This window comes from Podarcis filfolensis (assembly GCF_964270895.1).
Source record: "Podarcis filfolensis genome assembly, chromosome: 10".
In the NCBI taxonomy this organism is placed as follows: domain Eukaryota; kingdom Metazoa; phylum Chordata; class Lepidosauria; order Squamata; family Lacertidae; genus Podarcis; species Podarcis filfolensis.
Window position 1 is genome coordinate 23934599 of NC_139612.1, and position 24500 is coordinate 23959098.

A 24500-nucleotide genomic window follows, 5' to 3' on the forward strand; every position below is an offset into this window, starting at 1 on the left:
TTCTCTCTGGGGTTCCTGTTTGAATGGGGGGGAGTGTCTCCGTTTTGCACCGTCATGAATTGAAAGAACCCTATAAAAATCCTCAGGGCGTCTCCACCAGACGTCTGCATTCAGTAGGGAGAGTTTGGGCTGCTTGGCAGGCAATGCAATTTTTTTTATTTATTAAAAAAATGGGAGTAGTTTCGCCTTTGCTGCAACGCAGGTGGACGCGTTTTGCACGTGGGGGAATGTCTTGCAACTCTGCCAGTGTTATGTACCGAGTTGAATAGAATCCAAAAGGCAGCAGTCTAATTGGTTCTAGAACAATAGGATTCAGAATGCAGCAATCTGATTGTTCTTGAACAATAGGATTCAGAATGCAGCAGTCTGATTGGTCCTAGAACAATAGGACCCAGAATACAGCAGCCTGTTTGGTCCACAGGAGCCACCCAATCCAGCTCCAGGTGGAAGTGAATCCGCAACCTGATTGGCCAACAGGAGAATTCCGGAATTAGCCAATCATGTGGGGCCCATTGTGTAAATAATGCATATAAAGCAGACATTCTGGGGGAACTTCCATTCCTCACTACTATGAGCTGAATAAAGAGCATGAAATCCACTCGACTCCGAGTATGTTTCAGCCTGCTTCAGACGTCCCTGTTGCCGCCGTCGGGGCAGGCGACTTGGGCACAGCTACGCCTCTATGGGAGGGGGAAACACGCAGACGTAACGCATTAATATTCTTTTAATTTCTGCCGCCTGTCTGACTGTATCTTCCAACTTTTGCGTGCCTTATTTCTGAGTAAATGCACCCAAGGCCACGCTGCTCCTCGGTGGATGATCATTCCATGTATGGGTTAAATTGTCTCTTGAGGACCGCGACTGCAGAGTTACCAATGAAGAGGCCGGGGGAATTCATTTAATTCAAATTATCCTTTTCTGAAACAATGAGAAACCTTTAAAGAGACGTTTTTGCCTTTGTGTCGCAAGGCAGGCTTAGGAATAATTCACTCTGACATTCTCTCTTGCAATAAGGTAACTGATTTTAAAAGATACATACTAAGTTGTCATTCCAACTATCTTTATTCAGACAGCCCTTCGTAATAAAAGTGATTTCCCCCCGCCCCATTTCTCTGCTGATGGCAGATTTCCGCCACCTAGTGGATGAACTGTATGCTCTCCACTGGAATTCTGTGCAAACACTTTGTTTTCTGCAGACCTGTTTGTTCAGCATTCCTTCTGATTTATGCAGCGGTTGACTGTTTACATATCACTGCAGCCATTGCGCTTTCGCCACTGGGTTTTGAAGCTGTGCATGCACAATATTAGCCACAAGCCACAGCTAGCCTGTGATTTCTGGAGAAATACTGCTGCTAGGTAAGTTTCCCCAATAATCAGCCACTAAATAAATAACTTAAGTCACATTCACTTCATAGTCAAGTTGAGGTGCATACATTTGAAACAGGTGTTGTGCATTATATGCAGAAGACAGCTTCAGGAATAGGAGGCTCGGTGGGAGGGGGTTGCACGGTTAAGAAAACCAAATCCCACCCCTTCTCTGATGTGTACAAAACATGCAGGTGTGACTTGAAACACATCAAAAGGATGAGATCTGCATTTTAAGGTGCTAATGTGTACATAGCAGTGGTCTGAACTTTAGTTCTCATTTGTTTACCACAGGCATAGGCAAACTCCGACCCTCCAGATGTTTGGGACTACAATTCTCATCATCCCTAGCTAACAGGACCAGTGGTCAGGGATGATGGGAATTGTAGTCCTAAACATCTGGAGGGCCAGAGTTTGCCTATGCCTGGTTTACCAGGTGGTATGACAATGAGCATTCAACCTGATTTACTTACGAGGAGTTTACACATCTTCTCAATTCTCATCTGCTCATTCCACATGTTTCAATGGATTTTCCCATCACTTTCCAAACTGCAAAGAGTCCAGTTTGTGTTTCTTTGTTTTTATTTTTAATTCGTTGCACATAGGTCCCTCCCCACAAACCTTGACAGTTCAGGCACCCATTCAGTTTTCTGGAGACCAGCTGGTAAATGTCCTCATGTGACTCTGCTCAACAACTGTCTTCATGCAAATTCTCCAGTATGAGAATAGGAAGAGTCATTACCATACAGTGAGTGACTGCAAGGAAAGCCATTAACTTGAATGGCTTGTAAAGGCAATACTAAAAGTAGAAGCATTTGTGTTGAGCTCAGGTTAATATCAGAGCATTAGGAGAGAGTTGAAGGGCACCTTTTCATGCTACTTTGGTACTCAAGTGCAGAATGCAAACAATGTTTACTGGGCATACATGTGCATAAATTGCTACTTTTACCCTTCAAAATATATGGCACTGGGAGGCATTTATTTTCTGTTTATTTTTTTCATAGATTGATATACTTCGATACAAAGTATTCCCATGGTGGCTAACTACTTAAAACGTTAAAACATAAAACAACACATGAGACAAAACAAAAGTAAAATTAGCAGTAGATTTTGAAATTGCAGCTTGTATTACTTGCTTACATGTGTTTTAGTAAGAAAAGCAGCATGCATGCTCTTCATTTTGTACAATGCAATCCTATGCATGTTCACCCAGAAAAAAGTCAGAATCCAATAGGACTTACTCCCTAGCAAAACTGCATACAATTGAAGGCTTAAATATGGCTATATTCTGTATCCTATATACTACAGCTGGATAAAAACAACCCAACTGTACAATTAGTTTCAGACACTTAAGGGGCACCTGGTCTTCTTCTTGAAAAGCAACCAGCAACAAACACAACATAACAATTTGGTTTTGAAACAGGATATAGTCCAAAGCTGCTGCATATATGGCAAAGCAGCCTGCTGTTCAATTTTTTTTTTACACAAGCAAAAGAGAAAAAATTACAGTTCCATTGGGCATTGCCAAGCTTCTTTATATGCCTGAAATAGCTCCTTGGATTCCACCCAATGCTAACATTTATAAACTATGCATCTCAATTAAATAATAAAAAATCACATGTGAAAACGTCCTAAATGTTTGTGTCCTTGCTTTTAAATAACTCTTGACCACCAGGGGTCCTTCTTCCCTTAATAGTGCACAATACAATATTGCCTCACATTACAGGACAGTTTGCCACCAGAAAAAACAACAACTTTGCATAGGGGTTTTGCTTTTAACAGAAACTAGATACAGGACATTCACAACCTTCAAACACCAAGTTGACAGCAAAACGCTTACTGTACAATGTTAGGCATTTTAAAATGGATGGCCTGTTCCATTTTGTCACTAGAGGCAAAACAAGGTACTTTCCCTTCCCCGCCACCATCTCTTGCCACCCACTTACTGAAGTCTTGCTTGCGGGGGTCACAGGTGCGTGGCTTCCAGGTTCCCGCAAAAGGTCTGCAAGGTCTTGCTAGAAGCCACAACAGCTTTTCCTTACTTCTTTGGTGGTGGCAGTACAAAGGGGTGGGTGACACCCATGGCAGCGCCAGATAAGTAAGGAGAAACGGTGGCGAGCTCTCATGAGAACTGTGATATTTCATGATATCTTACCAGAAGCCGCCACAGCTTTTCACTTCTCTGGCAGAGGTGGGCTGAGCACTCTTGTGGCGCCACCCCTTGGAATTTTGCCACCTGAGGCGGCTGCCTCAATCTGCCTGATTGGTGGGACGGTATGTTCAGCATATTTTTCTGAGTATACTTGGAACAAAGGCCCAAATCAAAACTTCAGTGCTCAGAGTTTCCTGGGGCGAGGGAAAGCAAATGAAGTACATCATAATTCCCAACAGCACCCCATGATGCAAAATCAGCATTATTTAGGCATTTACGGGCATAATTATGCCACACACTTAAACTGCCAATAAGCAATCCTGTCTTTGTTTCAGCGGCAGGATTAACTTTTGTGGCATAACTTCTTTGCTTGAACTATTAAGATTGCTTTTACATAACCTATCAGTGGCCCTGTATTTGCTCAGTCCCACACCTCAACCTGGCAAGGTATTCATTAACTTATATTTACAAATTGCTTTTCTGGATCGGATTCTGCCCATGTAAAAGCATGCTGTAGGGAGAAAAGAGAAACATCCAGCTCTCTGGTGAATGTGTTTGCTGTTCTTTGCAACAGTTATACAGTACCTGAATATACCTGAAGGAGCGTTTTCACCCCCATCTTTCTGCCTGGACACTGAGGTCCAGCGCCGAGGGCCTTCTGGAAGTTCCCTCACTGCGAGAAGCCAAGTTACAGGGAACCAGGCAGAGGGCCTTCTCGGTGGTGGCACCTGCCCTGTGGAACACCCTCCCACTAGATGTTGAAGAGAGGAACAACTACCAGACTTTTAAAAGACATCTGAAGGCAGCCCTGTTTAGAGAAGCTTTTAATGTTTAACAGACTATTGTATTTTAATCTTTTGTTTGAAGCCACCCAGAGTGGCTGGGGAAACCCAGCCAGATGGACGGGGTATATTATTATTATTATTATTATTATTATTATTATTATTATTATTATTATTATACTATCTGAACTGACAGCCCTAGAAGCATTGACAATCTGTTCAGCAGCAGATATTCTTGCCCACACCCATCAATGCACATAAATATTTTTAGGCTGGGCTCCTGTTCTTTCTTTCATGGCACACTATACTCCAGATTGTATGTGCTGTTCTCTAGATGGCTATTTTTTACAACTGATAGTCAGCTGCTCTTTGTAGAGTTGATTGTTATATACAGGATGTATCAGTTGGTTTTTCAACAGTGGGCACTAAAGATCAAAGGAAAATCTCCTGATAGATGGGTATTGCTCTCCAGCTTTTGAAATGACATACCCATCGGGAATGAGGAAAGGGAGCAAAGAGGCTGGGTGGGAGGGAGAAATTTGCAGTTTCAATTGTCATAGAGAAGCACAAGGAAAAGAGATGAGAGTTTCTAGCTCACATTAGCCAGATCTGGGGATACAGCCTACAGGCAAGTTGCACAACATGTTTTGCTTCCTGGGGACAATCTGATGCCACATCAGTGGCGCTGCTACTTGCTGAAAGAACACTTATTTGCTGCCAGTATGCTCTGTTCACATGAAGCAAATGTTTAAAAGATACCATAAATCTCCAGAGTATTCTTTCATCCCAAGAAAATTAACTCCTGTAGTTCTGCCCCAGAAACCATTTATCCCCCCTTGGACAACGATAGAGAGCTTGTAACAATATGAAAATTCTTACTGTAGGAAATTGGACAGGATGACCTTCGGATCCAATTTGGTCCTTCAGTGTGCAGTGGTTATGTGATGTAATTTGCTCTCTTTTTGGCATAATCCCAAACTTCAGCTGATTCAGTGTTTTGTGCTTTAAGCTTATTAATGGTGCCTTGTCACTTTGCAGGTAATCTATACTGTATTCCTCAGCCTGGATAAAAGTGGAGTGAAGGGCTGCTAAGTAGAGGATACAACTGGGAAACAAAAGAAACCATAATTATTGATAAATGTTGAATGTGCCTTTCCACTCATCTGCAACATTGTACGTTCTTCGGGATTTTAAATGGGCTGCATAGATGTGAGTCTCATTCCTTTGGAACAAGCTCATTGCTATTCAGGACTTTAAATCAGTGCATCGTGAAGTGCATTGCAAACAGTGGCAAACCAGTCTAGAATACAGCAAATAGTCAGGAAATGCAGTTATATAAATCCATTCCTGAACTGAAAACGCTGGAGCTGGTTCTGATAGGCAAATGTAGTTGTTTACGATTCATCTCTGTATGTGAATCCTTTGTTATAAAGCTCAAACTGGCAGCAGACTGTAAACTGCTTGGATGTTTTTCCTCCCCTTTTGGCAGGAAGCACTAACTGTAATCATGCCAGACCTGGACTCTTAGCTAAGCACCTGATTTTTACAACGTTGAGTTGTCGCGATTTCAGAAATACAGTATTTGATTCTGTACCTTCTGACAATGACTTTTGCTTTCTTTGGGCTTGCATTTTCCTGGTGCTTTAGTTAAATGCTAGTTATACAAGATGTCAGCATGGCAGGTAAACCTTTAATCCATGGAGATATTCCCCATATACATGCCTGATTGTCACTCATTTTGTGTAGTGTTAGTATACCCATGGTGCAGTCAGGGGAGTCCCTGATTGCTGGCATGCAAACATAAAAAGCAAACACACACAAGAAGAACACTTCTGCGTTTCTGGAAAATTACCACAGCAAGAGCCATGCACAAAAAGAGTTAATAGTGTCACTGAGGGCCAAGCTACATGTTACAATAAACATGTTTTTAATAAAATAAAAGAGTGCTTTCATTTTGAAGAAAAAGCAGGCACAGGACTTCAATCTGGAACGTATTCTGAACCCAGAATGGGGACTGTTATGCATTCTGTGGTCTGTGTTTGCCTGAGGTTGAGTCTGGACTAAGGATTCTGAGCTCCTGTGTTCTGATTCGATACATGATGCCCAATCACAGAACATTTCAGGATTTGGGCCTCTGCCATTGGCCCTTGAACTCTGAGTCAGGATTCGCAGCTTGGGAGTTTAGACACCCAATCACAGTAGGAGTGGGAGTGGCCCAGGCTTTCAGAAATGTATATAAGCAGTTGCTTTGCCTCTGTTTCCCACTTATGTAGTTCAATAAAGGTTCTTGCTGTTATCACTGTGTCTTGCCTCGTGGGAACCCACCTACACTTCATTGTTTTCTGGCAATTTTTTTTACTCCCAAATGCTGTTTACTGCAAGTAGCACATTTAACGGGCAATAACAGCTGGGAGGGACTTTCAAAAGGATCTACCCAGTGCTATGTCTGGGATCAAGCAGCCTTCATTGAACAGGTTAATCACTATAGATAGAACTTTCATACACTAGATGTCATCTCAAACAATGCTTTTCAACAGAGACAATTCACACATTTGGCTGAGAGTCTTAAAGTGTTGAGAAAGTATGTGATGTATACACATGTGTGAAACCAGCCAAACATTTGCACTGCTGCAAATCAAGGGTTGCCTTAATTGTATAATAATAAAAAAACCTAAAAATGTGCTTTGCAAAGGAGTAAATCCCATCTACCTTCACTTGCAAATTTTATAACACAAGACAAAGCAGACACTTTATGATGTGCCACTATAAACATATGTAACCTTAGAGAAAGCAGATGCTAATTTTTTTGTTTATACTGAACAAGAAACGGGAACCACAATACAGGATGTTGCGCCATCTGCAAGTGTCTGTAGGTGTGGGATCTAGATGCATCACCTCAAAATCAGACGTATTTTAAATAACCACAGGAATGAGAAAGAACCTAGAAACTGCATTGCACCAATGCACCATAGTTCTAGAAACAAATGCTTAGCAGGCTTTTTAAAGTTCACTCTTAAGAGTTACGGAGCCTACAGAATGATTAATAAAAAGCTTTGTTGCACAGATGTCAGGAATTAGGTAAGTATACTGAGAGTGGATTTTATTGCAAAAATGACACACTCTCCTGATCCTTCCAGCTGCTCAATATTCCCTTAGTCAATAGCCTGGATGTGGTTCCCTTGCTTGCTTTGTGCTGAAGTTTCCTATACTCCCCATCCATTCTGTCTGATTAAGGTATTGCAAAATCATGTCATTTAATTCCTTAAGGTCATCAATGCTCTTCTTTTCTAGCACTATTTTTCTTGACACTTCATCCATCTTGTCTCCAGTGTGAACTATGGAAGAAAAGGCAATGTTTAAACCAGCACTCAGATTGTCAGATTGAATATGGTTCATAATACAGGGAATTGCATAATCAGGAAATTGCACCCTTCTCCTCAGCAGGCTGAAGCAACCTGCTTCCAGGCACAATGAGTCAAGGCATAGGTGAAGGCTGAAATTAATGTATGAATGGTGAAGCAAGGTTTTAAGAACATTTACGTTTACAAGACTGCTGCATTTATTACTTTGCAACGTCCCAAGCAAAGTTAACTGTGCTTAAGAGTGGGGGGCACCAGCAAATATACAGTTTTATCAGAAAATCATGACTAATAGTTTTTTGGCATCCACACGAACCCTGATCCACTGAGCCAAAGACTGTGTTCCTCTGCATTTATTTGGTGTTCATCTCTGCCTTCCTGGAGTAACATTTCAGCAGCAGGTCTCCATTTTAAATGACTTTAACCTACCCCCCCTACAATATTATACATTTTATTATATCATGTGATTTATAATTTCAAAACATTGCCTTTGTATTACCATTTGTGACAATCATAATCCCAAATTCCTCTGGGTTCCTCCCTTTTCATGTACAGAATTTAGCCCACCTCAAACTAACTTCCAGCCAAAATCACACCAACTGTACAATTTACACGCCCACATACTCCCATTCTCATTCTTTCCCATGCCTATCCTAGGAAAGTACAAAGGAGAGAGAGAAGGGGGTTGGAGAGGAACAGGAGAATCACATAGCATTTCTAAAACACCATATGAAGGGAGATCAAATTGCATTACCCAAGTCTCTTTTAATATAAACCACCTGTTCCCTCCCTGCCAGTTGCAAAACAAGGCAATGTTGACTGGATGGTGGGTTTTAGATTTCCATTCACATAAGATCAGCTTCTTAGCTATTCACACAGCTTTATACTAAAATATTTTTTATTGCCACTGTGAGCATTGTTCGTTCATTCATTCATCTATTCATTTATCCATTGTGCCGCATATCAAAGATGAGAGCATGCTACAAAACACATAGAATCTAGGCCATTAAATTCCATCCTATCCTCCCCTTGCAATCGATATCGTAAGAACTAAGGCATGCTTACTTACCTATTAAGATTATTACAAAAGAAACTAGTGCCAAGCTGACAATTAAAGTAATGATCAATGTGACAAAGAACCAGCTTTGGCATCTCATGCTGTTTTGAATTGTCAAACACCTCCGACTGTGTAAGTTCTCTTCCCAGACTGCTGTAAAACAAAGACAAAATTCTAAGGGGACAACATGCAATGGCCTTTGAGAATAAACATACCAAGTTGGCTCTGGTTTTAAGAAGACAGTAATGGGAAATGCTAATAATTTCTGAACTGGAGCCATGTATTCCCCCTGCTAAGTAATGCACCACCATCATGTCATTCAAGAAACTCTTAATTACAGCGTCATAAGCAATTATTCACTTAAAAGAGGACTTAAAACGCATCACGTGCTTACTCAATAGACTGTTACTTCAGATGTGTCCATGTGTGTGATTGGCCCATGTGGGGAGCCAACCAATCCAAATAACTTTATTGTACTAGCCATTGACCATGACAAATCTGAATCAAAAATAAATACAAGCAAAAGGGGTGCCGTGCCACAAATAATAGTCTCTATTTAGGTCTCTGTGCCTCCCTTACAGTTCACTGCTAAACTGTCCAGAGCATGCTTCCTCAAACTTGGCCCTCCTGTTGTTTTTGGCCTACAACTCCCATAATCCCTAGCTAGCATGACCAGTAGTCAGGGATGATGGGAATTGTAGTCTCAAAAACATCTGGAGGGCCGAGTTTGAGGAAGCCTGGTCCAGAGTCTTCTTTCTGATCTTTTTGGCTGCCAAAGCAAAAAGGATGTCTTTATGAGTCACTGAAGTGTTTACATTGCTAAGAAGCCAAAGGACCTTCTCCGCTGGGGAGAGACATCTTTCCTGTACGGATGGTCGGGTGAGAAATCGCCTCCTGGGTCCAGTGTATAGTGAGCAATATAGTAAAAAGTGTAAGATGTCTTCCACCTGTGGTTGCCCATGGGAGGAGCAATTCTGGCCCTGGACTGACTCCAGGTTGGTCAATGGACAGGAAAGGCTATAAGCGGCTGCTTGTTTGGAGTCCTTGCCTGAGCGACAACAAATTTCTGACTTTGATGTTTTCTTCTGCCTTCCTTTGACTCTGACTTCTTGGCACACTCTTGACTGGACGTGAGGCACAGAGAAAATTGTGACGACATAATAAGTAGCTGACTTTTAACAACCTCCTAGGACAGGTGTGGGGAACCTTTGACCTTCCAGTTGTTATTGAACTACAATTCCCGTCAGCCCCAGCAAACATGGCTAGGCATGGAAGGAAATCCGGCGGGTCAAAGTTTCCCCACAACTGCCCTGATTCTTCTCTGCCAGGCATGAACAGAACCATTTTTAAAGTATCTGTCACAGAAAGCCCTCAGAGAATCAACAGAGTGGACTAGCATAAATCCCTACTTGAAGAATTGGCTGTACTGGACAAATTTTGAGAGCAAGCCTAATTTTTCTAACACAAATCTTCGTGCCTGAGGAGAAACCAAAGTTTGCAGACTTTTAATAGTTGTCCCCCTCTTTCCCCCATTTCCTCCAATTCATAACAAACCTATTATGTGTTAAGTATATTGAGTTCCATCACGATGGAGGCAGCTTCCCAGTCACAGGAATGAAATGTGGAATACCCTTAGGGTGGGCTTTCAAACACAGTAAGCTATCTTTAACAAATGTCTCTTGTCCGCTCTGCTTAATGGGCAGTCCTTAGAAAGTGAGCTGGCCAAGAGAATTTAGATTAAAGTATTGAAAACCATCCGTGAGCAAGAAACCCTGCCAAGCTGCTAACAGTGTGGCGCTGCTGTGTTCTTGGCCAAAATAGAAATGCAGCCTTGCGTCTCTACCCAAGCTAAACTGAAGGGACCTATTTCAGAAGCTCATTTAAAATGGTTCCAGGCTTGCTGCGTTATATATCGCCCATGTTGAGATCCAATATAAATAAATGAGCACCTGATAATGCATTTCAGCACATAAATATGGTGGGGAGCCAATGTGGTATAGTGGTTAGCATGCTGGACTAAGACCTGGGAGATCAGGGTTCAAATCCCTGCTCAGCCATGAAGCTCACTGGATGACGTGGGGCCAGTCACTGTCTCTTAGCCTCATAGGGTTGTTGTGAGGATAAAAATGAAGAGGAAGAAAGCAGTGTATGCCACCTTGGACTTCTCGGAGGAAAAGTGGGATATAAATGTAATAAACAAAACAAAATAATGTAGAAATTTCAGTTTTCATATTTATCTTACCATACACAAAGGCATTGCATTAATTGGGTCATTTAAAAAATCTCATAAAACCATTACTTGAAAACATAATAATAAAATTCCCAAGGATGTTTGCAATTTAGAAAGCTGATCACAGATTCCTGCGTAAAAACAGCTGACAGCCATAAAGAGGGCATCTGTCTGAATGTTAGAGGGCAAGAGCACACATCTCCAAGGCTGCATTCCCAAACCGCATACTGTACTGGAGAGGAGCCCACTGAAGTCAAACGAAGGGAAAACAAATGGCTCTGAGAAGCAGTCCTTTAAAAACTCAAAGCCTGCATTGATTTGCAAACTCTAGTGCTAAGATGAATTCACCATACTGGAAGCCCACAGTAACCCTTAGCAGCGCTGAGTGGCACCACATAATACGGGTTATCAGGACACACACACCCCTACCCCTCTCATGTTTTATAATATTGTTATGAGTTTCTGGGTGTGATACCTGTATAATCCTAGCAAGCCTTAAAAGCTAATCAAGCCAGGCTAGCTTCCTGGTGAGATAACAGCCGGTAACAAAAGAAAGGCAATGGGCCATTAAGACAACAAAGGAAAGGCGGCTCCGTGCCAGATAAAAAATGGGTGGGCCCCCTCCTCCAGCTCTTAGAGAGTTAGAAGGACAAAGCCTGTGTTTGGAGGGCAGAGTCAGTTGTGATGCGACCTAGAGGGAAAAGCTGCAGACTGGCAAAGGGCACCACGCTGAGGGACTCAAGTCACTTGGAGATAGTCCTGACACGCCTGTCCATTTGATCACAAACAAACCATTCTACAGCACACATTTTACCGAGAACTTTCAGACAAATTGTATACAGGCACGCTTTCTAAGTTAAGGACAAGCCACAGGATTCTGTATCTGTTCCAGGATCAAAATGTGGAATGCTGCCAAGAGACAATAACTTCCAAAGAACTTTCAGAACACTGTAAGGGAGTTGAGCACAGAGAGCTAAAAATAATATTTGTTACCATGTGTACAGTAGAGACAAATACACATGAGAATAAAATTAGGGTGGAGCAACTGAAAAACGATTATCGGATGTGGCTATATGGAGCGGGGAAACTTATCTGTCTTGTCAAGGGAATATCATGGTCAACTGAACCCCTGCTGAAGAAACGATGATCCCAGAAAGGGTTGCATTTCCACAGCAGAGAGGGAAGCAGTGGCCCTTCAGATGCGCTTGGACTTCAGCTCTCATCAGTTCCACCCAGCGAGGCCAATGGTAAGAGATGATGGGAGCTGGAGTCTAACAATATCTGGAGGGCCACACAAAACCCTAAAATGTATTTTATATAATTGACTTTTTATTTCAATTATTTGTATATAGCATTGTTGTTTTATTGCTATGGCCGATGGCTGGCGCATATAAAGATTGTTTCTTTCTTTCATTCTGGAGGGCCACAGGCTCCCCATCCCTGCAATAGTGAAGTTTAGAGTCAAATGATTCAGATCGAAATAGAACAACCAGACAAAATGAAAATCTCATATCCTTCAAGCTGGTTAAGGGCACATTCTGAAGACAAAGGACGTAGCCAACTCGATGAAGCTAAGCAGATCTGGGTCTGGTCAGTGTCTGGATGGAGGATAATCTGGGAAGAATGGTGAAATATAAGATCTATCAAATAAATAAATACGGCGTTTTAAGGCAGTCCTAAATGTATTGATTTGGGAGCAAGCACAGTGGGACTGACTTCTCTGGGAACATGCATGGGATTGTGCTGTGCATGCAGCTAATTAATTCAGCGGGGAAATATACGGCAGCTAAAAAGTTCTAGAGAAAGAAAGAGGTACACATTGAAAGCAGCTAATGGACGAAGCACATTGTTCATAGCCTGAAAAGCAGTGAACAAGTAGACAATTAACAATTTTTTAACAGCCTCAGCATATTGTTCTATTTATAAAAAAAACAAAACCCTGTTTTATTTTCAGAGTGACTCAAAGCAGCTTAGTAGAATGCAATCACTACCAGTTCAGTGTTTATTCATAAATCAGTGATATTATCATATAACAGAAAGATCAAAGGAAACAGAAGACAGAGTCTCTGTACCGTTCTTTAACTGTTGTGCAGAACAGATTTTTTTGGCCACTGCAGTTTTTATTACCCCTGGAGCACTTTGGCACGACAAATGGCAGCTGCCAAAATTCACTCTTTGGAAGAAAATATATATCACCACTAAGCCCCATCTTCAAAGAAAATCATAGTTTGCACAGTTGTGTAAATAAACCTATAGTCATATATTTTGAACTATTATCTTTAAAATGTGCACAGAAGACAGATAGATTTAAGTTATGTCTCTCACACAAACCACGCTGTCCACCTATTGTGAATGCCAACTTGTTAATTTAACCTTGCAAGGTGCTGACTCAAGTTGGAGTCTACATTGACTACCCATGGTTTAGATGCACTGTTAACACCTGGTCCCTTCTTACTAAACCACCCTGAGAACACATTTATCTAGACAAATAAGCCACAAAATGAGTAGTGTTAATCTGATATCCTGAAAGGTCGTTGACAAATGGTCTGCACCATACATACCGGCGTGCCGATATCGATCTGCACAAAGATTTTGTTCATTTAAGTTGTTCAAAGAATCAACTGCATAAAGCTTCCTTTCTTTATGAAAGTTTTGCAAGTCACTTTCCACAGAAGAACTCTCCATCACCCCTATGATGAAGAAGAAGAAGAAGAAGAAGAAGAAGAAGAAGAAGAAGAAGAAGAAGAGAGTTTGGACTTGATATCCCGCCTTTCACTCCCCTTAAGGAGTCTCAAAGCAGCTAACAATCTCCTTTCCCCTCCTCCCCCATAACAAACACTCTGTGAGGTGAGTGGGGCTGAGAGACTTCAAAGAAGTGTGACTAGCCCAAGGTCACCCAGCAGCTGCATGTGGAGGAGCAGGGAATCAAACCCTGTTCACCAGATTACGAGTCCACTGCTCTTAACCACTACACCATGCTGGCTTCTTTTTTAAATGAAACTTGGCAACATGTCTCTAATCAATATATTTGCTCTTCTAGGCAGCAAACACCTATGATGGCAGCCTCCAAATAGGAAGCTGTTGTTGTTGTTTAAGTCTAACTTAGGGGCATTGATTTTATCACCAAGGTTTTCCGTATGACCTTGATGGCTGCTGGTATGGAGTTCAGTACCTCCTATGTCACCTGCTCAGTAAATATGCCCTCAAAAATCCAGAATGCATGAGGCACTGTTTGCTTTTCCTGCTCAGCTCCTGTTTGCAGTGACTCAGCTTCTCCTACTTTGAACACACATGCTTACACTTTTGCTAGGACCTTTCCCGGCACTCTGAACAAAGGAGAGGTGCCAAGAACTTGTCTCTGTGAGCGATCATGGTGATGGTGGCTGACACAGGCACCTTTCCCCCCCATTCATGGGGCAGCTAATGGGGGGACATGAGAAGTCTCGATCCTGTTTGCCGCAGGGCATGATTTGAAGAATGTGGAATGAAGGAGAAGACATGAAAACTAACAGCAGAAATGGAGGAAAATACTAAAGGGTGCAGAGAACCCCTGTAGCCAGGGTGCACTGTCTCCCTAGAGTTGTGTTTTGCCACAGCCCCCACCCCCACCCCCAGATTTGTTGTAGTAAAATTATCTTTTTAATTTGTTACAGGAGCAATTTAAGAATAGGATACTCTGAAAAATTCGGTGAAGAAGGCAGGGAAAGTGCACAAGATAAGCATCATCTGGAAGAGACAACCCCAAGTCTGCTCATGCAAGACTTTCCCTAAGAATGGATTTTTCATTATCACAACCACCCTATAATTGATCCTGACCAAAAAACAACAACCCCAGCCAATATAGTACCATGACCTTTGACAAGTTAAATATTAGAACTTTGTATTATGGGCTAGCATTAAGACTCCACCCCTTGAATTTTCCTTTGTTCTGCTTTCCAGGTTCAGTTTCATTCTTAACGCAGCCGGTAATGAAGAGGCATATTTGTATGCCTGCAGTGAGTAGTAAGAGTTTGTTTATTCTTCAGTTATTAAGATGAGTAGCGCAGGACTGGGTGCTTATTGCTAAAGTGTGAGATAAAGAGATAACTGAAAGCAATCTGAAAAAAATATCTACCCTAACTTACCCTTTACTTGTTTAAAGTGCACTCTATACTCACAATTAGGGTGGCTATTTTTTCTTCTTCTTGTGTACCTGATGGCAAAGAGTGTACACAGCCCTAGAGGAATAAAAACATGGCTGTGTACAATCTACAGTTAACTGACTGGTCACTCAGGCCTAATTTCTGATTTTCCCCAATGTGTGAAGCTCAGTATGAGACTTTTTCTGGGTTTCTGGGCAGAAAAATGAATGCAGCAACCAGTTTTTTTAAAAATCCATTTGCATTCCACAATTAGTTTCCAGTTGTTTTAGTTAGTACTTTATATAACATCCAGTTAACAGGAAGGAAAATCTGAAGGTCAGGAACAAGATTAGATTGAATTTTTGAAAAAACAAACTCCACACAAATCTTTAACTTTGCAAAGATTATTTTGTTTGTTTTATACCTTTCAGTTTCACCTTGTTCACTGTATCATTAACATCCCTTTTTCTTATAAAGCAAAAAAATATGCCAGTCATTTAATGCCTGGTGCTCAAACTAAATTTTCTGTTAACCTACATAATGGGCTATGTAAATATGAATTTTACTCTGCATGGAAGAGAAGGAGTAAGGGGAAAGGTCACTACCTTTCCCTCCTCCTGGCCTTCCCGCATCCTCTCCCACAAGTGAGTAGAGCGGGAAGTTGGCTGGGGCCATGTGCTTCCCCACCCCACAAAAAATGTTGCACTCAGAAATGTGGTCATCCCACCCAATAAGGAAATCTGGCTACAGGGCTGCTGCAAAGGAAGTTCTCAAACATTGCGAGAAGTTTCTTGTTTCCAACTTGTTCTGATGCAGTGCACAAATGTCTGCTCGGCTTCACCTTTTACCCTTCTGGCAGTTCACCAAGGACAAGCTGAATGACATTAAAAATATCTGGCCAACTTTCTTCCCTGTGCCTTGGTTTCTGTGCCACAAGTCTCCTGAGTCATCTTTTCTTCAGTATTGACTGTAAGGGGCCCTTATGCTTTTATCTCAAACTGAAAAATTAGACTGCTTCTTAGCAACGTGGAAGTATTACAGTGGTACCTTGGGTTACAGACACTTCAGGTTACAGACGCTTCAGGTTACAGACTTCGCTAACCCGGAAGTAGTACCTCAGGTTAAGAACTTTGCTTCAGGATGAGAACAGAAATCACGCAGCAGCGGCACGGCAGCAGCGGGAGGCCTCATTAGCTAAAGTGGTACCTCAGGTTAAGAACACTTTCAGGTTAAGAACAGACCTCCAGAACGAATTAAGTTCTTAACCCAAGATACCACTGTATTCACTGTATATCACTGTACCTCAGTCTACCTAAGTGAGGTGTTGGAGCAGGAGTGAGCAGCTTATTTTCCTGCAGGATTGGCAACGGCATTTCCTGGGTCTCTATTTGCCCGTCTTCCGTATGCCAAATAAAGAAGCCTTTCTCGGTGGAAACAGAGGAAGAAATAGGTTCCATTGGCAGGGCTAAGGCTTAAATTAAATTAAATTTGGAAAAGTCCAAAATCCATTAATTATGACCAACCAAAATGTCATACGCCAAGCTACTGAGTCCACCAGAACTCTTCATCAGGCGAGATGTCCTACTTACACTGTTGGAGGCAGCAAGCCTCTGAATGCCAGTTGCTGTGAACAAGGCCAGCCCAAGACATTTGGACCTTTGAGGCAAACCACAAAATGGCAGCCTCCTCCCTGCTAGGGAAGAAGAGGAGCGTGAAGCTCTACATTGGGAACAAGGGGGGAATAAAGATCCACATTGGGATCTGCTGCCCCTGTGGATTCTGCCGCCCAAGGCCTTGTCTCATGGGTGGGGCAGCCCTGGCTGTGAGTCACAACCGGGGAAAGTGCTTTTGAATTCAACTCCAGCTTGCTGCCTTCCTATAGGCATCTAGTTGACCACTGTCAGAAGAAAATATTGGACTAGATGGGCCATTGGACTGCTCCTGCAGGTTCGTCTTATGAATTTCAAGCAAAGTGGGGGAAAGCTGGCTTGGTATTACAGCCATAATAGGTTGGTTAATTCCCCCTTCCCCCCTTGTATAATATTTTTAGAATGGACGTGGCTATGGAGATGTGGCCGTAGGGGCTGTCATGAAGAATGTCTGCACATCAGAAAGTCCCACTGTACCACTGGTGTACGTTTGAACTGCCATATATAAGCTCTGTGGTGGGTAGAACGTCTGTAGGATGACATAACTTTTTCATGCAGCGTGTTGGCACTTGCTCCCACAGGAAGCAGTGATGACCTCAAACATAGATGGCTTTAAATAGAGGATTAGGCAAATTTGTGGCAGACAAAGCTATCAAGGGCTACTCGCCATTACCTCCACTGTCAGAGACCTCATGCATCTGAGTATCAGTTTCTGGGAAACTGGGCAGGTGAGCAGAATACTGTTGCACTCATGTCCAGGTATCCGGTTGGCCACTGTGAGAACAGGATACTGGGCTAGATGCTGAGCCATTGGCCTGATCTAGCAGACTCATCTTATGTTATCTCTTACTCATACTTCATCTCTTATGCACAGCATTGCAGTGTCGAAATGAGCTGGTTGGCTCTGTAAAGGTAAAGGTAAAGGGACCCCTGACCATTAGGGCCAGTCATGGCCAACTCTGGGGTTGCGGCGCTCATCTCACTTTATTGGTCGAGGGAGCCGGTGTACAGCTTCCGGGTCATGTGGCCAGCATGACTAAGCCGCTTCTGGCGAACCAGAGCAGCGCACGGAAACACCATTTACCTTCCCGCCGGAGCGGTACCAATTTATCTACTTGCACTTTGACATGTTTTCGAACTGCTAGGTTGGCAGGTGCAGGGACCAAGCAATGGGAGCTCACCCCGTCACGGGGATTCGAACCGCCGACCTTCTGATCTGCAAGTCCTAGGCTCTGTGGTTTAACCCACTGTGCCACCCGCATCCTAAAAGTACTAACAGCCAATCCTGAGGCACAAAGATGAAATCCCTGACAGCTGCATCAGCTTTCATCACATGTACCTGCACCATTCTGCATGCTTATTTGCTGTCAATCTCTCTTAGAACCGAGCATCAGGGTACTATATATTCAAATACAAGGAAGCTAAGCAAAAGGTTCCCATTAGAAGAAAAGAAATGGAGGAAAAAATACTGATAAGTGATAAAAAATAAGATTTGCAGAACTTTTCTGAACTAGTGAGGATTGCAAGGAAAGCTCTGTTTGCAATGAACATGCCCATTCTGATCGAAAATATGTTATATATGCAACACTGAGTTCAGGACGGAGGGATTATTGCTCCCATGGGAAACTGTGACACAGGGAAGGGAGCCATATCAAACACAGCCATATAATGATTCATTATTTCTATTTTTGGTTTCCCTCAACAAAGGACCAGACACAGTGCTTTAACCCAAGTTGCACAGAATTCTAAAGGTTCACCACCAGTATTCATAGCGTTTTTTGAAATCCCTGAGGGAGATGTTTTCCTCAACATTTCCTGTTAAGAGTATCAACAAGCAAGAACTATGGAAGAGTCTTCTAATTAACTCTGCTCTAGTCAATGTAATTTGCTTTGACTGACTGGTTTTAAGTATAGTTTGAAAAAGCCAGCTGTCCTGCTATGCACTTAAGTCTAATGAAAAATTAAAATCAAGAAGTTGCATGTGATTTGTGTTTTCTTTCCCTTGAGTGTGGCTGGAAGCAGAAGCTAACAGCATGAGCACTCAAAACTCAGCCGCTCTTAACACGGTAACTATAACCTTTCGTGCATTTGAGTGAGTTGGTGTCAGTATTGATTTGGTCTTTGACTCATCACTTGTCGTCCCCCCCCCCCCCCGTTTAATTTATTCAGGATGAAGAGAGAAGTTAGCAGAAAAGGTAACTGCAGTTAACCAAAGATCTGAAAATAAATCCAACTAACCAAAGAATAAATATTAGCAGATTTAAAACCATAAAAACTGAAGGTTACTTACATCTTTAACCATGTCCAGAATTCAGAATAATTCTCCAGAGTCTAATTCTAAATCATTTTAGAAGAATTCTGGTATTTTGTTCAAGTAGAAAACATACTGTATGCTATTCCTCTTGTCCTTTGGAACGCCATTGGAGTGTCTCAATTAAACTCACAAGCTTAGCTCTGAAACACAGTGTGCTTTCCATCTATATTTAGTATTCATTTGAGCCAAGTTGTCAGGTTTCAAATACTTCGCTAGAAGACAGTATAATTTTTAAACACACTTATAGAGAGAAAAATATATAGACAGGGTAAAGTTTATAACATTCGTGAATAGATATGAACCCACCACGTCAATAAAATATGCTGATGATGTGCAATGTTGTTCTCCGGTATATAAAAGTTGCAAACATGTATGTATTCACTATCCATTGGAGAGAACTGAACGCCTCAAGAGTTGAAGCTGATACAGCTGGTTTTCTCATCTAGTTGCACCATACCCTCCTGGGTAGATTGAGGCAGGAGCCTCATTGTTACGGTAGACAAAACCCATTCAACATAGCCAAGGCTTTTAACTGAATTATGGTCCTGCACCTCTCCACTGGTTTCCTTGTCTGCTGTCGCATTGATCTTAAGTCTTCTTTATTTATTTAGTATTCTAAAATATTTATAGGATGCTTTTCTGAACAAAAAAAACCCCAGCGTACATAGAGGGGTTGCTAACCTTTTTGGGCCAATGGGCAAATTTGCAGACTGCAGAAACTGTGCCTGGTGCCAAACACACACAACTACAAGTGCATGTCACAACCTATACTGTTGACTACAATATAATGCTTCCTTTAAGTCGAATTTCAGTGGAGGGAGGGGACTGTGCAGATGCCCCCTGGCTTACAACAATTAAAAATATTAAGTATTTTTTAAAATAAAAAAATCAGTATTATTAAAACATAAAACAAATTCACCAAAACAGATTCAATACTTGAGTAACAATGCTATTCCAGCTTTCATCCAGTTAGCAGGACAAAAATTACTCAGTGTACTACGTTTGCTCTTTCCTTTTTACCATTTAAAAAATAGATTTAGCATTACAAAGTTCTGGTTGTTTAATTGACACTTTGGGCACTTTTAGTAGGAAAGTGACTCAACTATTTAAAATAAATGGCATACCGGCCAGTGGCCAGTAGTCAATTTTCTCAGTGCATATGCAAATTCGCTTGTCCTTTCGTTTTCATATTTACATAGAAATACGGTAATTAATATTTTCACATACTGGTAAATAAAATCGTATTGGTTTGTTTTACTTCCAGCAAGGAGGCTCAGGCGCAAGATACCTGAAGTTTCACACATTTTGAGGGCTTGCTCTTAGATGCAGCTGGTGAGGAAAGAAGCCTTGTATATATATATATGCTGCATTGAGAGAAGTTACCACAGAACATACAGCTGACATTAGGGCAGTTTGTGAGATAAAGGGAGGAAAACCCACCGAGTCAATGAGATAGGGTCTGAAAGGTAAAGCTGCTGGGAAATAATTTATAATGAGTTGAAAAAAATGTTTAAAATAACTTTTTCTAAAAACCCCAAAGCTTTTCTTTTAGGAATTCTAGGTGCCAAAATCCCAAGGGAGCAGAAAAGGCTATTTATGTATGCGACCACAGATGTTATTGACCCAGAAATGGAAAGAATATAGAGTCCCCACCAGAGAAGAATGGCAGATCAAATTGATGGATTATGCCGAAATGGCTAAAATGACCGGAAGAGTCAGAAGTCAGCAAGAGCAGAATTTTAATAATGGGGGAACATTCATAATTTATCTTAAAAACCATTGTAAATAACACTTGTAGTTTAATGGTGACTTTTGGACATAATGGAGATGTAAAAGATTTGGATCAGGCATAGGCAAACTCGGCCCTCCAGATGTTTTGGGACTACAACTCCCATCATCCCTAGCTAACAGGACCAGTGGTCAGGGATGATGGGAGTTGTAGTCTCAAAACATCTGGAGGGCCGAGTTTGCCCATGCCTGATTTGGATTATCATAAAAGATGCAGGAGGAAATGATTAATAACAACAGGACCCACAAAAGGGAGGAGGGAAGTCCAGGCGATTCTTTGGAATCTTGTTTTATGTTGTGTATTGGATATGTGATTGTAAAACTTTGATCAGAAAACCAAATAAACAAATCTTTAAAAAAAAGAAAGGTGAAACTGCTGTGATCTATTTTAAAAGCAATCCTTAAAAAGGTAAAGGGACCCCTGAGCATTAGGTACAGTCGTGACCGACTGGGGTTGCGGCGCTCATCTCACTTTATTGGCCAAGGGAGCTGGCAGACAACTTCCAAGTCATGTGGCCAGCATGACTAAGCCGGTTCTGGCGAACTGGAGCAGCACACGGAAACACTGTTTACCTTTCCTGCCGGAGCGGTACCTATTTATCTACTTGCACTTTGAGGTGCTTTCGAACTGCTAGGTTGGCAGGAGCAGGGACCGAGCAACGGGAGCTTACCCTTTCGTGGGGATTCGAACCGCCGACCTTCTGATCGGCAAGTCCTAGGCTCTGTGGTTTAAACCACAGCACCACCCGTGTCGCTAAAAAGCAATCCTTAGGAACTGCTAAACCCTAGTAAGATTGTACCCAGCATGTGTACCAATATCCTAAGACCGTAAGAGGGGTTGTGGGCATCAACAGGTCACTTGTCCCTGACCATTTGCCGTCCTGGCTGGTGCTGTTGGGAATCCAACACCTAGAGGCCCACCCCTGGTGTAGAGTAGTTGGACGAATGGTCTGACTCCCTGCATTTCAGGGGGTTGGACTATATGACCCTCAGGTTCCCTTCCAACTCTACAATTCAGTGCTTCTATGGCAGCTTCCTGTACAAGGTTCCAACCCTTGTAAGACTTTTTTAATTAAATGAAAGCATATTTAAACCTAATTTTGATACAGCAAAAGCTTTTACAGATTACATCTTACTTCTGCTGCTGGATGGTACTGTGAAGATGTGCGTGTTTTCTGGTTCAAGGGTATCTAGGTCACATTGCACCATATTGGATATTAGAACATAATGATGCAGTTGCCTTCCATATAAGAAAAATAACTCATCAGCTATCAGGTCCTATTAGATCCCAAAGTCTCAAGTCTCATTTTTAAAATGAGAAGAGTAAGCAGCAGGTAATATCTACATCTAGAAGCAAAACTAAGTCCCCCATGGTACAGAATGGAAGATGTGCAGAAATGTTTAGCCGGTGATTGAAAATTGGGCACTTGAGCCACCTGTTGTTGCATAACCCCAAGTAGTGAGAAATTCTGGAAGCAGTGCTACCTGGGTGTGGCATCCATTGGAGGAGAAAGAACAGGACACTTTCATACACTGGTACCTCAGGTTACATACGCTTCAGGTTACACATTCTGCTAACCCAGAAATAGTGCTTCAGGTTAAGAACTTCATGATAAGAACAGAAATTGGGCTCTGGTGGCGCGGCGGCAGCAGGAGGCCCCATTAGCTAAAGTGGTGCTTCAGGTTAAGAACAGACCTCCAGAACGAATTAAGTACTTAACCCGAGGTACCACTGTATTTGATTTAACAAATATAGAAGAGATGTAGAGATGAAAAGCGGTGCACTTGTGACATGTTAACTGCCCCAGATGCCTCTATCCCACCAAGATGCTTTCAACCTTCATCTCTCCCTCCCTCTTGGCTTCTGCATCTATTTCGAACAGGTCCTATTTCCCCTCTCACCAATGTTTCTGCACCCACCATTATTCTGCGAACTTGGTGGGAGCGTCACCTTTGCCAAAGATGTACGGCTCTTTCCTTCTATTTCCCAACCATCTCTTGGCTTCCATGGAGACAATTCACCCAACCATTGTATCATTACAATATTAGTAGCCAGCTGGAAGTTGTAGCATTTAAAGCTGAGAGGAAGGCAGACTTGGAATGGATCTCTCCTATCATGAGGTACTGGTATAGAAACATCAAAATTCTTAGCCCAGCTGGACAATTGTCTAGCACTGAAGTATCAGGTTGAACTCAGGTTACTGTGGAAAGAGAATCTGGAATGGAAGATTTGGGGTGCTATAACAACTTGCCTGATAAGATGCTATCACCAAGGCAAATATTTGGGAAAGAAATTACTTTTGCCATTTTTATGGACCTTTATTGTTTGTTTAGGGACGCGGGTGGCGCTGTGGGTTAAACCACAGAGCCTACGGCTTGCCGATCAGGTCGGCGGTTCTAATCCCCACGACAGGGTGAGCTCCTGTTGCTCGGTCCCTGGTCCCGCCGACCTAGCAGTTCGAAAGCACATCAAAGTGAAAGTAGATAAATAGGCACCACTCCGATGGGAAGGTAAACGGTGTTTCCGTGTGCTGCTCTGGTTCGCCAAAAGCAGCTTAGTCATGCTGGCCACATGACCCAGAAGCTGTACGCCGGCTCCCTCGGCCAATAAAGCAAGATGAGCGCCGCAACCTCAGAGTCGGTCACGACTGGACCTAATAGTCAGGGGTCCCTTTACCTTATTGTTTTACAGACAGTTGACTTGGTGATATCATCTTGTCAATTGCAGTAGTCATTGCATCACCCCCCCCCTTCCGTTCATTGTTTTATTGATTATCTTTACTCTGCAATTCTTGATCCTTTGGAATAAAGCAATACCGGCTTGTCCATTTCATGGTACATACTAAGCAATATATTACATTAGTGCATTTGTCCCCACTTGTTGAGATTGACTTGAACTATGATTGGATAGGGATTGTTACAGCTTCTGAATCCTGTGCATTCAAGTACTCCATTTGACCAAGTTGCACCTCATCCAGGAAGGATACAGATGAAACTGACCTATGGAAGGCACAAGCCAGGGTGGTGGAAATGATCATGCCCTGAAGTCACACTCATCTGTCCTCACTTTCATTTAACTTAGACAGACCTTCTGACTATAACTGATTCATCAGCCATTAGAACCTTTTGCTAAGCTTTGGCTTAGGTAGAGCTAGGTTGATGAGAGTTCAAAAAAATATTGAGAACATATTGGCAACCGCTATTCTAGAGGACCATGTGGCATTTCATGAACTTTGGTGTATCACATTGAATTCTCTTCTGGGTAAGGACAGTCCTTCCAGCATTCAACGTTTAGCTAAGGGAATTACTGCAACACACTTTGCACAGAACTACCTTGTTAACTTATAAGGTAGGTGGCAACCAAGAAGAGGGCCTTTTCTGGGTGGCAACTGAACATGAATCTCTACCCAGAACAGTTTGGTTTTCTCCCCCTTTTCCTTTCTGGCAACAAGCAATAATTATTTTTGGCTGAACTTCTGGAGGCGAAAGATTAAGAACATGTAGTTTTCATTTTGTCTGCTGTTTTACTCCTGACATTTACCTGATTTGGGGATTTATGAGCTAATAAAAAGTCTAGATATTATCTACATATAAGCAGCTGTGGATCACCGAAGACAGCAGTGCCAGCACCGTTATTAATATTTACAAAGCAGTCCTACTGATAGCTCAACTCAATTTTACAA

General features: G+C 42.2%; 2 protein-coding genes across 3 annotated transcripts in view; one reads left to right on the top strand and one right to left on the bottom strand.

Annotated features, from left to right (window-relative positions):
• The window catches only part of LOC310743932 (uncharacterized protein), a 419281-nt gene that overhangs the window by 8903 nt on the left and 385878 nt on the right, over positions 1–24500 (top strand). The gene's annotated exons all lie outside the window — the stretch shown is intronic.
• LSMEM1 (leucine rich single-pass membrane protein 1) lies at positions 3017–19311 on the bottom strand. 2 transcript variants are annotated; one of them, XM_083574765.1, is made up of 4 exons: positions 19006–19311; positions 13507–13635; positions 8728–8865; positions 3017–7634 (listed from the first exon to the last, which is right to left on the bottom strand). In XM_083574765.1, exons 2-4 carry the CDS (start codon positions 13628–13630, stop codon positions 7456–7458), a joined length of 441 nt encoding a protein of 146 aa, XP_083430891.1. In that variant the 5' UTR covers positions 13631–13635; positions 19006–19311; the 3' UTR covers positions 3017–7455. The 2 variants fall into 2 exon arrangements, with proteins under 2 accessions (XP_083430891.1, XP_083430890.1); XM_083574764.1 differs by having other exon boundaries at positions 8728–8868; positions 19006–19190.

Coding starts and splice junctions, on each gene's coding strand:
- LSMEM1 (XM_083574764.1), bottom strand. CDS start 13,630: ATGGAGAGTTCTTCTGTGGAAAGTGACTTGCAAAACTTTCATAAAGAA. Junction 8,869..13,506: donor AGATCGATATCGGCACGCCG/GTATGTATGGTG, acceptor TTTGTTTTACAG/CAGTCTGGGAAGAGAACTTA. Junction 7,635..8,727: donor TTTTGTAATAATCTTAATAG/GTAAGTAAGCAT, acceptor TTTCTTCCATAG/TTCACACTGGAGACAAGATG.